Source organism: Lithobates pipiens, unplaced genomic scaffold, assembly GCF_037356315.1.
Source record: "Lithobates pipiens isolate NorthernLeopardFrog02 unplaced genomic scaffold, aLitPip1_a1.2 Scaffold_13, whole genome shotgun sequence".
NCBI classification, from domain to species: Eukaryota; Metazoa; Chordata; class Amphibia; order Anura; family Ranidae; genus Lithobates; species Lithobates pipiens.
The window spans coordinates 269,204,174-269,218,336 of record NW_027507718.1 but is presented as its reverse complement, the minus strand read 5'-3'; the positions used below and the strand labels follow the sequence as shown (position 1 = coordinate 269,218,336).

General features: G+C 43.4%; 1 protein-coding gene across 1 annotated transcript in view; it reads left to right on the top strand.

The window, feature by feature from the left end:
• The window catches only part of LOC143974844 (alcohol dehydrogenase 1-like), a 217,699-nt gene extending 205,716 nt beyond the window's left edge, over window positions 1-11,983 (top strand). Inside the window, exon 9 of the mRNA XM_077476601.1 lies at window positions 11,169-11,983. Coding sequence (XP_077332727.1) covers window positions 11,169-11,175 — 7 coding nt within the window. The 3' untranslated portion in view covers window positions 11,176-11,983. The remainder of the gene's footprint in view (window positions 1-11,168) is intronic.
• Window positions 11,984-14,163: the final 2,180 nt, after the last annotated feature.

The window sequence follows — 14,163 nt, the reverse complement described above, 5'->3', positions numbered from 1 at the left end:
GGACCATGAAGGTAGGAGAGAATTAGAATACTGCTTGCCTCAGGTATTCCCAATATCTTCCCCTCTTTTGACCACAGACCCTCTGGGTCTTTGGTCAAGCCAGCCTTCACCCAATACAAGACATCTTCCTCAGTGGCTAATGATTGCATTTGTGCCACTACAGATTTAAAGTTAGGACAGGTGAAATGATCCTTAAAGTACATGGACGTGGGGGTGGGCTCCTGGGTGGAGGACTGGGCTGCCTTTTTCGCTTCTCGGTCAGCTAAGGCATTTCCCTTGGAAAGTCTGCTATTATCTGAAGAATGTGCTTTTACTTTAATTATTGCCACCTCTTTTGGGAGCAAAATAGCCCGAAGAAGTGCCTGAATCTGGGTAGCATTGAAAATAGGTTTATTATCTGCTGTTTTAAAACCTCTTTTAGCCCATATTACTCCGAAGTCATGCACCACCCCAAATGCATATCTACTGTCTGTGTAAATGTTCACCTTCTTATCTGTAAATAAAATGCAGGCCCTGGTGAGGGCTTCTAGTTCAGCCACCTGAGCCGAAGAGGGGGGCAGTGGTTTGGCTTCTAATACCTTGTTTGGCAACTGGACTATTGCATATCCTGTTTGGAAGGTGGAATCGGAGGGACGGGAGCAACTACCGTCCACAAAAACATCGTCTGCATTGGTAATCGGTACGTCGGTGAGGTCTGGTCTTGGTGATGTGATAGACTCCACTCGTGTTATACAGTCATGAAACTGGTCTGGGTCTTGTGGTAGGCGTAACATGGAGTGCAAGAGACGGACGGCAGGGTTGTTGGCGGGAACATATTTGAGAGACAGATTGTCTGTGTTCATGAGGGAAATCTCATATCCACTGAGTCTTTGTGAGGTCATGTGTTGGGTGTTCATGTTCTGTATGAGGTGGGTGACAGAATGTGTGGTATAAAGCGTCATCGGGTGTCCCAAGACCATCTTGTTGGCATCTTGTACGGCCATAGCACAGGCGGCTAAATTCTGAAGGCATGATGGCATGCCTTGAACCTGAAGGGGGAGTTTTTTAGATAGGTAGGAGACAGGGCGGTAGCCTGTTCCATGCTGTTGTGTCAAAACCGCCCACATACTGTATTAGCACCGACCCTCGCTCAGGCGTCCAAGATTTGACAGTCTCCTTGAGTACCATAGAGAAGGCAGCAGGACTATCAACATACCCCTGAGGCAGGCGTGTCCAGGTTAACTGACCCGTGAACTGGCCCTCCGTCCAGGAGAAGGCAAACATAGGCTGGGCCCCTTCCGCAATGGGAATGCTAAAGAAGGCATTTGCTAAATCAATCACTGTGTAGCATAGAGAATGTGCCGGTATACATGAGAAGATAAAAGTGATGTCTGAGACTAGGGGCGGAAGTGGAATCACTTGTTTGTTAACTGCCCTTAGGTCTTGTACAAGTCTCCACTCCCCACTGGCCTTTTTTACGGGGTAAATGGGCGTGTTCCAGGGACTGATGATTGGTTTCAGAATACCTTTTGATATGTAATCATTAATTTGAGGGGAGATGCCTTTGACTTTCTCTGGGGGTAGGGGATACTGTTTTTGATATTGTATCCCCGCATCTGATCGCATTTGGGGTGCATATGGTGTGCAATTAATAAAGCCCACACTACCTTTGTTTTCTGCCCAAATTGTGTGATGGTCAAGGGAGGAAGGTATCATTAGAAAGAAACTCCTGTGTGCATGTCTTTTTGGGCTGTGTAAGTCACAAAGAGGGGAACTCGCAGTGAGGGAGCCGTCTTTGTCAAACTTAATGGTAATGTTCAACTTGGATAGTAAATCTCTGCCCATTAGGGACACTGGACAGGAAGTCAGGACAGCGAAACTCTGCATACATAGCTCTAGTCCATCCGGGGTAGAGACTGGTAAAGGCGGGGTGACGGAATGAGTGACCGATGTCCCATTTATTCCAATAGAGTGTCCCTCAGTACACAGTGGTGTGTCATACCTCTCATCATTTAATGAGCTAAAAGTGGCACCTGAATCAAGCAGGAAACACACTATGTGGTTGTCTACGCGTAATATAACTTGTGGTAGACTCTTCCATGATAGGTTGTGGCACACCAGACTGAGGGAAGGGACATACTCTAGGCATCCCTATTGGGGGTGTGTTTGTCGGGTAGACGGCCACTGCATGGGGATTCGAGGGGGAGGTCTGTTAGAGGTTGGGGTGTAGGGTGGCTGTGCAAGCGCATGGTTTTGAGATGGTGTTTGGGGAGGTGGCGGATATTGGGGGTACCTTGTAGTGTGAGGGGGGGGGCGATTAGCAGCATTGTACCCCCTTCCCCTGCCCCTTGGATAGCTCGCCCTCTGTCTATATGGGCACTGTGATTTCCAATGTCCCTGTTCCCCACAATTGAAACATCCTTGGTCAGGTGGGTAGGGCTGCATGGTCATGAGGTGCGGTGGTGAGGATGAGGTTTCAGGTGTGACTAGGGTTTGTGTTTGTGTCAAGGAGGGGAAAATTCCCCCTTTTTGTTCAAAGACCCCTGAAGTCTCTCTGGACCTAGCGTCCTTCATGAATTCATCTGGTGCTTGCTCCGCCCATTTGGGGTTTGTGAATTTGAGTAATTGCGTCACTTTGGGATCGCCTCCCGACATGATGGTAGTAGTAAATAATTGTGGTGTGGCCCCATCTACAGCTTTCCATAGGGAGTATACTCTGGTACAGTAATCATAGAATTTCTCTTTAGGTTCCTGCTTGGCTAGGATCAGTTCTTGGAGTGCAGATGATCCTTTGTATAATTTGGACCAATGACCTCCCATGCCTTTCCAAAAGGATATCCAATCCTTATCGGTCTGGATATGGGTTGTCCATAGGTTGTCTACAGGGGCTTCTTCTGGGCTGTCTGGGTCTACAATGCTAAGAATACCTTTTATGTCATCCTTGTCAAGCCCTGTGCCTGCACTATATTTTGCCAGAAAGGTACCTGCATCTCGTGGATACTTCTTGGGATTGGGACATAGTTCTTTTATTTTGGAGAGTGTACCCAAAGGTAATGGTATATGCACTTCGGTGTCCCCTATGGTCATCAAAGGTGCTTTGAATGAAGCCCCTACTACTTCTTCCTCAGTTTCCTCTTCTATGGATGATGTCCCTTTTTTACTAATTGGACCTGACTCCTCAGTTTTGGGAATAGGTGTCTCTTTTGTATGGCTTCTTGTAGTGGTGGGGGGCAGCGCTATAATCCTATCCTGCGCTTCTTTTAACATTTCCTCCTTCTTCCTTAATTGCCTTCTTAACTTTTCTAGTTCCTTTTGTAAGTCATCCATCCTATGTTCCTCTCTCTCTTTTCCCTCCTGGAATTCCTTCTCCCTTTTTTCCAAGTCTTTCTGATACATTTCTAACACTATTTTCCTATCCACTTCTGCCTTTTCTGCCTCATCGAGGGCTATTTCTTTTTGTTTTAGGTCTTCCATAAGTGTTTCTAACTCAGTTCTCCTTTTCCCTATTCTCTCTTCTTCCTCCTTTTTCTTCTCTTCAAACTCTTTTATCTTTGCCTCTAATTCCTGCTTTTCGGGACTACCCACCTCTTCTTGTCCTGTAACTTCTTCCTGTCTCCCCTCTTCCTCTCTGCCCCTACTTACTTGTTCCCATTGGGCCACTTGTTGTGGTGCTGCTGTGGTGTGTGCTATGGCGGCTAGGACTACAGGATCCAGTGAAGGATATAGTTGAAGGTATGAACCTGGCGTCCCATCTTCGTTTTTTACCATAACATAAGGTGGGGGTGGACATTGAGGCGGGGGAGGGGGAGGTGAAGGGGGTGCAGTGGCTTCAGCCATAGCACTGGGTCCTATATTTGGAGTAAGCTTTGTAGTTTTATTAATATGCTTCTTTTTATATTTGTGTAGACATTTATCCCATGCATGGTAACAATCTTTTATATATTGAATATTTTCCCACTTCCCTGGAGGGTACGAATTTTTGTGGATTTGGCATATTTTACTTACTTCCTGCCAGTCTTCCTCAGTACAGGGACCATATGGCCCTGGGTCATGTATCCCCAATTGCTGACACCTTTCTCGGACTTGTGTCCAAAATGGTTCTACCTGGGGGCCAGGGATCATATTACTGACAAATTCATAGGGTGATGGGGTGGCCATGGCTTGGGTTGCTGCAGAATTCCCCATCTAGTAGTCTGGGCAGTGTGTGTCTAGTGGCAGGACACAGGTGATAACACCCGGTTTGTCCAACAATCCGGTCTCTGGTCTGGGAGTAGGATCCCTGATCTTTTTTGGGGCAGATGGACTTATATAAAACTATGAAGATTTACCCTTAATATATGATGAAGGGTAAATCTTTCCTGGTGGCGGGATATACCCCTCTTACACCAAGTCTGCAAGAGAAGCCTGTAGGTCTAGTGGTCAAAAGAATCTACCTTTCATAAATGCTAAGAAAAAAAAATAAACCTAGCGTGCAGTGTGAACAGGCGGGTGCTACCTTACTACAATCTGGTTCTTAATACTCTGTATTCATTTAACAACATTTGGGTTTATTCAAACAGATATCCACTCTATATAATTATATCTTATACAACGTTAATACTCTATATACTTACGCTTGCACCTAAAGAGAAACAGACATATTTTTATGGTTTAAGATTTCAGCTTTAAAACGTTATATGTACATTATCAAGTAATCACATCATGATGCATTTCATTATTTATAGTGCACTTTAAAAGTTCTCAAGTGGGCGTCCATTTAGCCAATCCTTATGTCACGGGCGTATATGATACCTCCCGTGTTTAGAATATAATCATAAATATCTCTCTTAGTTTATAGTCGGACCAACCTAGTCAGACTCCTCAATACCTGCGAACCCTTTTCACCCCCCAAGGGACCAGCCTAGTCCGTTGCGAAGGCACAGTTTATATATATATACAATTAAATTTCTTATAATGGTTGTTTGGACAGGTCAAGCATAAACGCCAATTACCATAAAAAGAGGTAAAAGGTGTAAATATGACTTACCTGTGCAAACCCCACTTCCTGGTACCAAAACTGTAAGGTGTTCGTCTTCTAGATTCCCCTGGATAGCCTAGGCTGGAGTGGCTCAATGGAGGTCCCAAACGCCAGCGGATAACCAAATACACATACTCGTGGGTACGTGGTAACTGATTACAGGGTTTAATGGAGAGTGGACCGTCTTTTATGTGGTAATTTACAAAGCCCTGCCCTGTGAGGGGCCCATAGGGTGGATTTTACACATACATCAACAATTTTCTTAAACTCATGACATTATGTAAGTCAAAGGTTAAATACAATCTTCTGATAGTTATTTTGCCTTTTCAGCATCTGCTGACTGACCATATTCTTGCGTAACCAGTCCTATCTATCCCTGTGCCTCTTACCACAGACAGATGTTTCCTGATATGTCAACATCTTGCATCTTAATTCTGAACCTATTGAAATGCACGCCTAAGCATATTATCTTAGACCTTTGACTTAGTACATCTTTTGGTAACCTCAATAGGTATTCCCTTATACCCTTGAGCTCCAAGCCGGAAACCAATGCAAAAGGAGACCTGAGAGTATGACAAAACATCACGAAAATAAACCCACAATGGACAGACAGCTGAGCACAGCAGGGAGTCTACTCTGCTGGAACCCTGGACGGCCTCAAACGTAAGTGCATAAAAATAAAACAACCTTACGGATCATTCAACATGAAATGCTGAGACTTAACTCGACACGCCCAGACAGTGCTGAGGGCCAATACCTGAGAGGGCCCCGGGATCCACGAAAGCCCCTGAGCCAGTAGAAGCTGCGGAGCTGCGAAAGGCTGACTAACCAATCATTCTATACCCTAGCGCAACTCCTGACCGGATGCAGCTAGGAAATTAGAAGATAGTGAGGAATGAAACCCAACTGGACAGGAACACAACTAGCGAGAAAACCGTGAGCAGACAAAGAAAACCTGCGACAAGAACATAACCTGCGAGAAGGAAACGTGACTATACGAGAAACATAAGTAGCGTGATCTGATAACTGTGAGCAGCATAAGAACCGAGGCTGCTACAAAACGCGACCTGCCTAGGAAATGCAGGCTGCATGAGAAACGCGATTCAATGAAACCACAAGAGAAAAACCCTGGGGGTAACAAGAGAAAAACCCTGGGGTAACCAAGAGAAAAACCCTGGGGGTAACCAAGAGGAAAAACCCTGGGGGTAACCAAGAGGAAAAACCCTGGGGGTAACCAAGAGGAAAAACCCTGGGGGTAACCAAGAGAAAAACCCTGGGGGTAACCAAGAGAAAAACCCTGGGGGTAACCAAGAGAAAAACCCTGGGGGTAACCAAGAGAAAACCCTGGAGGTAACCAAGAGAAAACCCTGGAGGTAACCGAGAGAAAACCCTGGAGGTAACCGAGAGAAAACCCTGGAGGTAACCGAGAGAAAACCCTGGAGGTAACCGAAAGAAAACCCTGGGGGTATGAGAGAAAACCCTGGGGGTACGAGAGAAAACCCTGGGGGTACGAGAGCAACCTGGAAAACGAGAGCAAACCTGGAAAACGAGAGAAAATTGAACATAGCATGAGACAACGTAACATAGCATGAGACAACGTAACATAGCATGAGACAACGTAAGATAGTGTAATGGAAATTTGTAGGTTCTGTATATAATTGTATTCTATTTAATATGTATTGCATGAGGCCCTCACTGTGCACATGGCACTAACAATGTTTTCAGTACATGTTTTGCATTCTTTCAAGTCATGATTAGAATTAGCCTGCCCATGTAACACCCCTTGTTACCATAAACGTACAATTTGTAATATTAATGTGATACCTATGTAATCATGTGTATAAAAGCCTTCAAATGCGTCATAATAAAGGAGAGCGGTTATTTGGAAAGATTCTGAGCGTATCTTTTGTGTCTGTTCCCTACTGCAGTAGTTATTAATTTGGAACCACTAATCAATATGAAGATAGGAGTTGCCTATCATCAAAACATCCATTTCAGGTGGCGAGCCAGCCAGGTGGGGTTATCAGGTGACCCTGAGTATCCAAAACGAGGAGCTTGAGACGATCCAGGAATTTCTGATAATCAGCCAGCTGAGGTAAGCCTTTTGCTTACATTTTGAGTTATCAGACTTCCTTGATCGGTAAGGCATTTTCGGGACAAAGGGTACCTATTTTACTCCCCTTAATCGAACTGTATTGATTGGTGGTTATATGTTATGTTGTCACTGTCTACTGTCCATCAAAGTGTTATAGAGAAAGGGAAGAATAGTGCTGTTCACAGGTATATGTAGTACATCTGCTAGATAAAGTAGTTCAGAGGCAAAAGGGTATAGGCACACGTAGAGAAGACTGGCCAGTCATTATGGGCATTAAATTAAGTAAGGGAATGATGGGTAAGAGACCCTCAAAAATGCCCAGCGCAAGAGGAGCGCTATATATGAACCGAAGGTGCGGTTCCGCCTATACTGAGCCCCTATATTAATGGTTAAAGTGGACAGGGATCCACAAAGGGTAACTGGGTTACCACCAAAGTCCACAGGGACAAAGAATCATGCAGATTATACAGCTAGAGAAACAGCTATCTATGTGAGCAGGATGGATCAAGAGTGACATTAACACTAGACAGAAAGGGACTTTTTGATGTTAAGTTGTGGGATGAATTTGGGGTCAGGCACTATAACTAGTAAAGTCAAGAAACAGTAATGAGAGTTAAAACAGAATGCTTTATATGTTGTCAGAGAGGGAAGATGGGATGAGCACTATAGCTGCCCGTCTGATCATAGAAGGTACAGTATGTGAAGTATGGTATTACAATACATTGGATGCAAAGGATATCAGAACAAAATAAAGAAAGCAGAAATTTAAGCAAGAAAGTATTAAAAAGTGTTAAAAGAAAGTGAGAGAATGATAGGCATGTGTTGTGTACAAATGGGAATAATGTAAGCGATTTTAGAGCGATACTTGTGTATGTTTGTGAATGCTGGAACCTTTAGTTCTATCGCTTGTGTCATGTATGCAGATGTGACCCCCTCCTTTGTGCTCTCCTGAAAGAATGTGGCTGGCATGAGAGGTTGGTGATAAGCTGGAAAGACACCATGCCAATTTCAGTTTTTTAGACAAAAAAAATTTATAACAAAATGTGCCCTGTTAATGAATCTAATGATAAACAATGTGATCACAATTATTTTTGAATCTGTTTTCCAAACATGGTAAAATGAAGGTTACATTTAACTGTGCCTTACACAATGTGAATATCCTTTGATAGTGGAAACAGTGCAAAAAAAAAAAAAAAAAGAGAGAAATTGAGTAAAATTAAGTAATATGTCCCCCTTTAAGGACATTTATCTGTGCATGTATATTAGTGTGTGATATTGAAATTATCATATGAGTATTAATTTCTAATATGAGTTTAACAATTTTATTAATAAATATAGATATATTGAAACTGGTTTAGACAACCTTTGGTTGGAAATGAAATCCAGGTTAATGGGGAAATTGGTAAAAATGTGATTAGTTTAGATTAAGATAACAATTTTGTAATTTTACATTTATTGAGTGGAAAGAAGAAAAAAAGATTAAAGCGGAGGTCCACCCTAAAGTGGACCTTCCGCTCATTGGAATCCTCCCCCCCTCCGGCGCCACAATTGGCACCTTTCAGGGGGGAGGGGGGTGCAGGTACCTGTACAGTACAGGTATCTGCACCCACTTCCTGGATAGCTCTCTGCGGAAAGGGGCGTAGATTGCGCCCCTTTCCGAAAGTCCCCCACTGCCTGCTGGGAAACACACAGATCACAGAGGCAGCGGGTCCATCCTCATTGCGCAGCGCGACTCGCGCATGCGCAGTAGGGAACCGGGAAATGAAGCCGAAAGGCTCCACTTCCTGATTCCCATACCCAAGATGGCGGCGGCAGCACCCGAGAGACGATCGAGAGATCGGCTTCGGGTGCCGACATCGCGGGCGCGCTGGACAGGTAAGTGTCACTATTTTAAAAGTCAGCAGCTGCAGTATTTGTAGCTGCTGGCTTTAAAAAAAAAAAAAAAACGTGCACTCCCAGCAGACTCCCGCTTTAAGATGAGGTTGTTAATTTGAATACAGCTGCAATAATGTTTAACAAAGCCAAGATGGATGGGATACATAAGGAAGTTTTTCTACAGAAATTAAATCTTAAAGTCTGATAATAACTTGATGTGTGGTCCATGATGTGAGAGTAATAATAACATTTAAATATAACAGACCCATCACATCAAGTCCACACACCCTGTTAGGATAGATGCTGCCTGCAGCCAGTTGGTTTATAGTTTTTGATGGCCGAGTGCTTTCTGGTCCATCATACATATTGTTGGTCCTTTTGTTTTTATGTATTTTTATTTTTGAAATCCAAAGCAGAATGTGTGGATTGTGAAATGGTGTGCCCCTTTTCCTTGTAAGTGCAGTGGGTATAAGTAGAAGAATATTTTGGATTTATGGACATCTCTGCATGACTGCAGGGTATTCTTATCATTTATTATAATATTGCCAGGAAAAAGTTGTCTTTTTGAAACATGAAACCGGTGTTCTTACACAAACAGCATGATAGAAAACAAGCCATTGTCATATATATGCAAGCTGGACCCAGTAATGAAGGGTTCACCCGATAGATCAGAGCTGTAGCTTTATGCAAAGTTGCTATTAGATAAAGTTACAGATATTATTTTGGTTGACTATTTAATTTTTAATAGTCCGACATTCTGCACAGCAAATATATAGCTAAGTGTTTGTCTAATGAAAGGTTCAAAATATGAATTTGTTTTGTGTGTTTATGTACAAATCTAACAATGAAAAATGTGTACATTTGAATCCAGCCACCTTATTGCCTCTATTGGAGGAGGCTGGAGACAAAGAAAAAGCACATGTGTTAAACTGATGACGTGGGAATCAGCTGCTATGAGTCCCGTGCAGGACACACTCCCTGGAGACCCGAGTATTTACTTTTTTGTAGTGTTATTCCTGGTTTTATACAGAGGATGAAGTTTATCACCCAGAAGGATTCCCTGTATTCAGAGTCATTGGATCCTTTTTCCCCATCTCAAAAAGCAGAGATCCATGTTTTAGAAAAGCCCGTGAGCTATAAAAAGAGTATATATTTATATAGATAGTCAAGATATAGAGAGCTTTTGGTTCCATTTGAAGGGCCAGAAGTTTGTTTTTACTTCGGCAGGTAAACCAATCAAGCATGCCAAGTTAATTTGATCGGCTGTTTTCAGCCTTCCAGGTTCTTGCTGAGGTAGCCATACTAACAGTAAAACTCACACATGGAAGCAGACCAGGCGACTCTAAGGATGCTGCATTTACAGGCCTGGACACTTGCTGGGTCTGTGCAACTCACAGATTTCACCCTAGTTCTGGCCCAGTATAGCTGGGATTAATAATTCAACTTTAAGGACTCCAGAACGAGAAGCACAAGTGGTCCACAGAGGGCAACTTCTTACGAAACAAGACTTTGGAAAAGGTGATCATTTATGTCTGCCAGACACTCTTTTCCCTTCAGCTTGACACATGGACTGGGTCATCAGTCACAAGTAGTTATGGCTGCCTTAGTAAATGAGCATGGGATAGAGCCAGGGTTCTGCACAGTTGTTTTTATAACATACCACTTCTTGTTTTACCTGTTACCAAAGGTGTTACCAAAAGCTGAATATCCCTACCAGAGATAACAAAAAGATATATCCAAGCCAGGATCTTACGAGTATGTATTTTCTTTGTGTGGACATGTTTTATGGATGTCCAGTGGCAAATGCTACTGCAAAGGCCACAGTAAAAAGGTGTTCTCAGAAGTAGTTTTTAAGTGCAGAGTGCAGAATCTACAGAGAGTAACAGAGGAAATCATTTTTATAGGAGAGTCCTTACTAGAAGTTTTGAGGTTTTATTTTTACACCCCCTACTGTCTACAATGTAGCGGACAAAGTAGAGTAAGAAACTAGAAAACTTTTGCCTGAATGTTTTATTATATTTTATCAAGCCTGTAGGGGGATGTTGGATTCTCTCCCTATGGGAATTGGTTTGGAAGTGTGTTACTCACTTGCTTATATTTTGTCTCAGCAGCTGAAGTCCTCCATTCGGATCTCACAGAGAATGTTGCTGATCTTTTAAGGTTTTTGACAAACTCATTTATGTGTTTTCTCCCCAATTCCAGATCCTAAACGTTTGGAAGGATCTAAAACTAAAGCCAGGTGACATGTGGATTGTTAAGAGACATTTATATATAAGGAAATGTTTGGAGACTCAATACAGCATCTATTTCATGTACAGTTTTGCAAAACTTGAAGGAAAAGTCACCTGGATCCACACCAGACACTGTAAAATGTCTAAATTAAAGAAATCTCTGTGTTTGATTTGTTTCCCTCTTGTGATCACAGTCTAGGGCAATTTTTGATTCAATTACTTTAATTGTAAGGGATAGATATATATTTGAAAAGTAGTTTAGCCATGTTGAAGTCATATTTGTCTTTTGTACCTCTTCCATTGTATGTAGAATTGTCTGTGTTTACATATGCTGATAAGTCAGCATACCAGCAATTAAGCTAGAAGACCATTCTGGCCACAGGAGTGCACAGCCAGTACTCTGTAAATATGTCTTATCAATCATTTGTTTTTCACAGTGAAAAGTCATTTTGTGATGAAAAAAGCTGCTCAGCTATTATTTTCTCCACAATGGAGTTTTTGCCTCTTTGGCCAGGACTACCTCCACCTAAGCGTGTGGAGGTTCCAGGTTAAAGGTGATAGCAGGTATGGTTAGTGATCAAAATATTGATCAAAAGAGAGGAGACTGTAAAGGAAATTTGTAGGTTCTGTATATAATTGTATTCTATTTAATATGTATTGCACGATGCCCTCACTGTGCACACGGCACTAACAATGTTTTCAGTACGTTTTGCATTCTTTCAAGTCATGATTAGAATTACCCTGCCTATGTAACGCCCCTTGTTACCATAAACGTACAATTTGTAATATTAATGTGATACCTACGTAATCATGTGTATAAAAGCCTTCAAATGCGTCATAATAAAGGAGAACGGTTATTTGGAAAGATGCTGAGCGTATCTTTTGTGTCTGTTCCTTACTGCAGTAGTTATTAATTTGGAACCACTAATCAATATGAGGATAGGAGTTGCCTATCATCAAAATATCAATTTCAATAGCATGAGAAAACGTAACTTGCACGAGAAACGTAAATTGCACGAGAAACATAAATTGTATGAAGACAAAGTGTATGAGAAACTAACTGTATGAGAAATGTGAGTTAGAACAAAATGTGAGTGGTGTAAGAACAGATGAGAAGACTTGACACCGACCAAGCCAATTAAAAACGATCACCTCAATCTGTTAACCCATAGGCGTGATGGGTAACCCGCGGTGGAAGAACACGGACAACCCAACTGTGTGTAACAACCAAAAAACCTAATAACAACCCGCCCGTGACACAACAAACCCCCTGGTACCTGACAAGTAAAAGGACGTAGGACCTAAAGTGTAAGGACGTGGGTGCCCAAAATGACAGGATCAACAGCGCATGAATGTGAACCTGATGACACCATCCTGATGAATGCAGAAGTAAGCCCGAGCAACCTGCAGCCCTAAGACAGGAAATGAAAAATTAACACTCAGGGCTAAGGTACCGTGGTGGGTATAAGTAAAAGGTGTAACGGTGAACATATACATATGTTGTGTGGACTACAGGCGAGAAGATTGTGGGACGACAATCAATTAACGACGAAACCTCAGCCCGTATGGACTTGTAGACGTGACAGATCCTGGATGCAAGTACCAGCTAACGGAAATGCCGCAAACGAAGGGCAACATGAAACATACGACACATGGGAAAACGTAACCACATGGGAAAATGAAAACTCATGAAAACATAAAAAGTTACCTGAGACACATAAATAGCATCAGACCAGTAAAATACCACAGATACGTAATTGCATCAGACACGTAAATTACATGAGAGAATGTAAAACTGCATGAAACCATAGACTGCACGAGAAAACCATGACCACATGAAATGCCAACACCCAAAATTACATTCGAACCGTAAATTGCGTAAACCGTAGTCACATAACCCATAAATAGCAAAACGTAAGAAGCGTAACGACCCATAAATTGCCTGAGACCGTAAATTGCATGAAACCATAAAAAATAGCATGAGAAACCATAAATTGCATGAGAAACTGAACATGCACCTGAAAAATTGCAAGAGGACCCCCACCAGGCGGACGGACCCCCCCCTCCCCTGACAGAACCAGGCGACCAAATCCTCCCCCAACAGAAACCCCCAGGAGAAGGAGGTAGGCGTGGGAAATGGCTCCCTGGAGCCACCTGGTGGACGAACCCCCCCCTCCCTACCCCTGACAGAAACAGGCGACCTGAACCCCCCACCCCCTAGCAGAAACACCTGAACCCCCCCTCTCGTGGCCAGCCAGCGAGCAGGAGAAGCGGGCCCCCGTGGAGACGGAGGAGTCATCAAGGTCAAACACCACCCCCGCGGAACAACTGGGGGAAAAGGGGTCAACGAGTGGAGCCGGCGGGGGACGAACCACCCTCCCCCCAGCATGAATACCGAGAGAGGAGGCAGGGTGGCCGAAACAACATGGGGAGAGAGGGGCGGACCAGCCCCCCCCCCCTCCAGTTGGCAGCGTGGAGTAGATACATTAATACAATACAGTGAGTAAGGATGGTAATCCTTAGGACACCAGGTCAAAGGAAAAACAAAAAGAAAGCCTAAAACAAGAAAATGCTGGCAGAAATGACTCTGTTCTGGTGATCATTCAAAATTTGTAATTTTTCTTTCACCTTCACTTTTCCTGAGAACAGTCTTCAGAATAAATAGAGAGGGTGAAGCTGCCCAACATGGACATAGACAGCAATAAAAACCTGACAGGACCCTACTCTATCCAACGAGCCAAGGTACAAAGGTACACTTTTTGTACTCTGACTGTAATCACAGTACACCATCCCCCCCCCCCCCCCGGTATGGCACAAGGGTGCACTGGACTCAGGAATGATGGAACTAAGGTAGCATATTAACAACTGCTGGAAACCTCCCCAGAGGCAGCCGGAGAAGGAGGCGGGTGGGAGAAGGGTTCCCTCATGGACACAAAAGCCGCCGCCCTCCCCCCCCAGCAGCACGC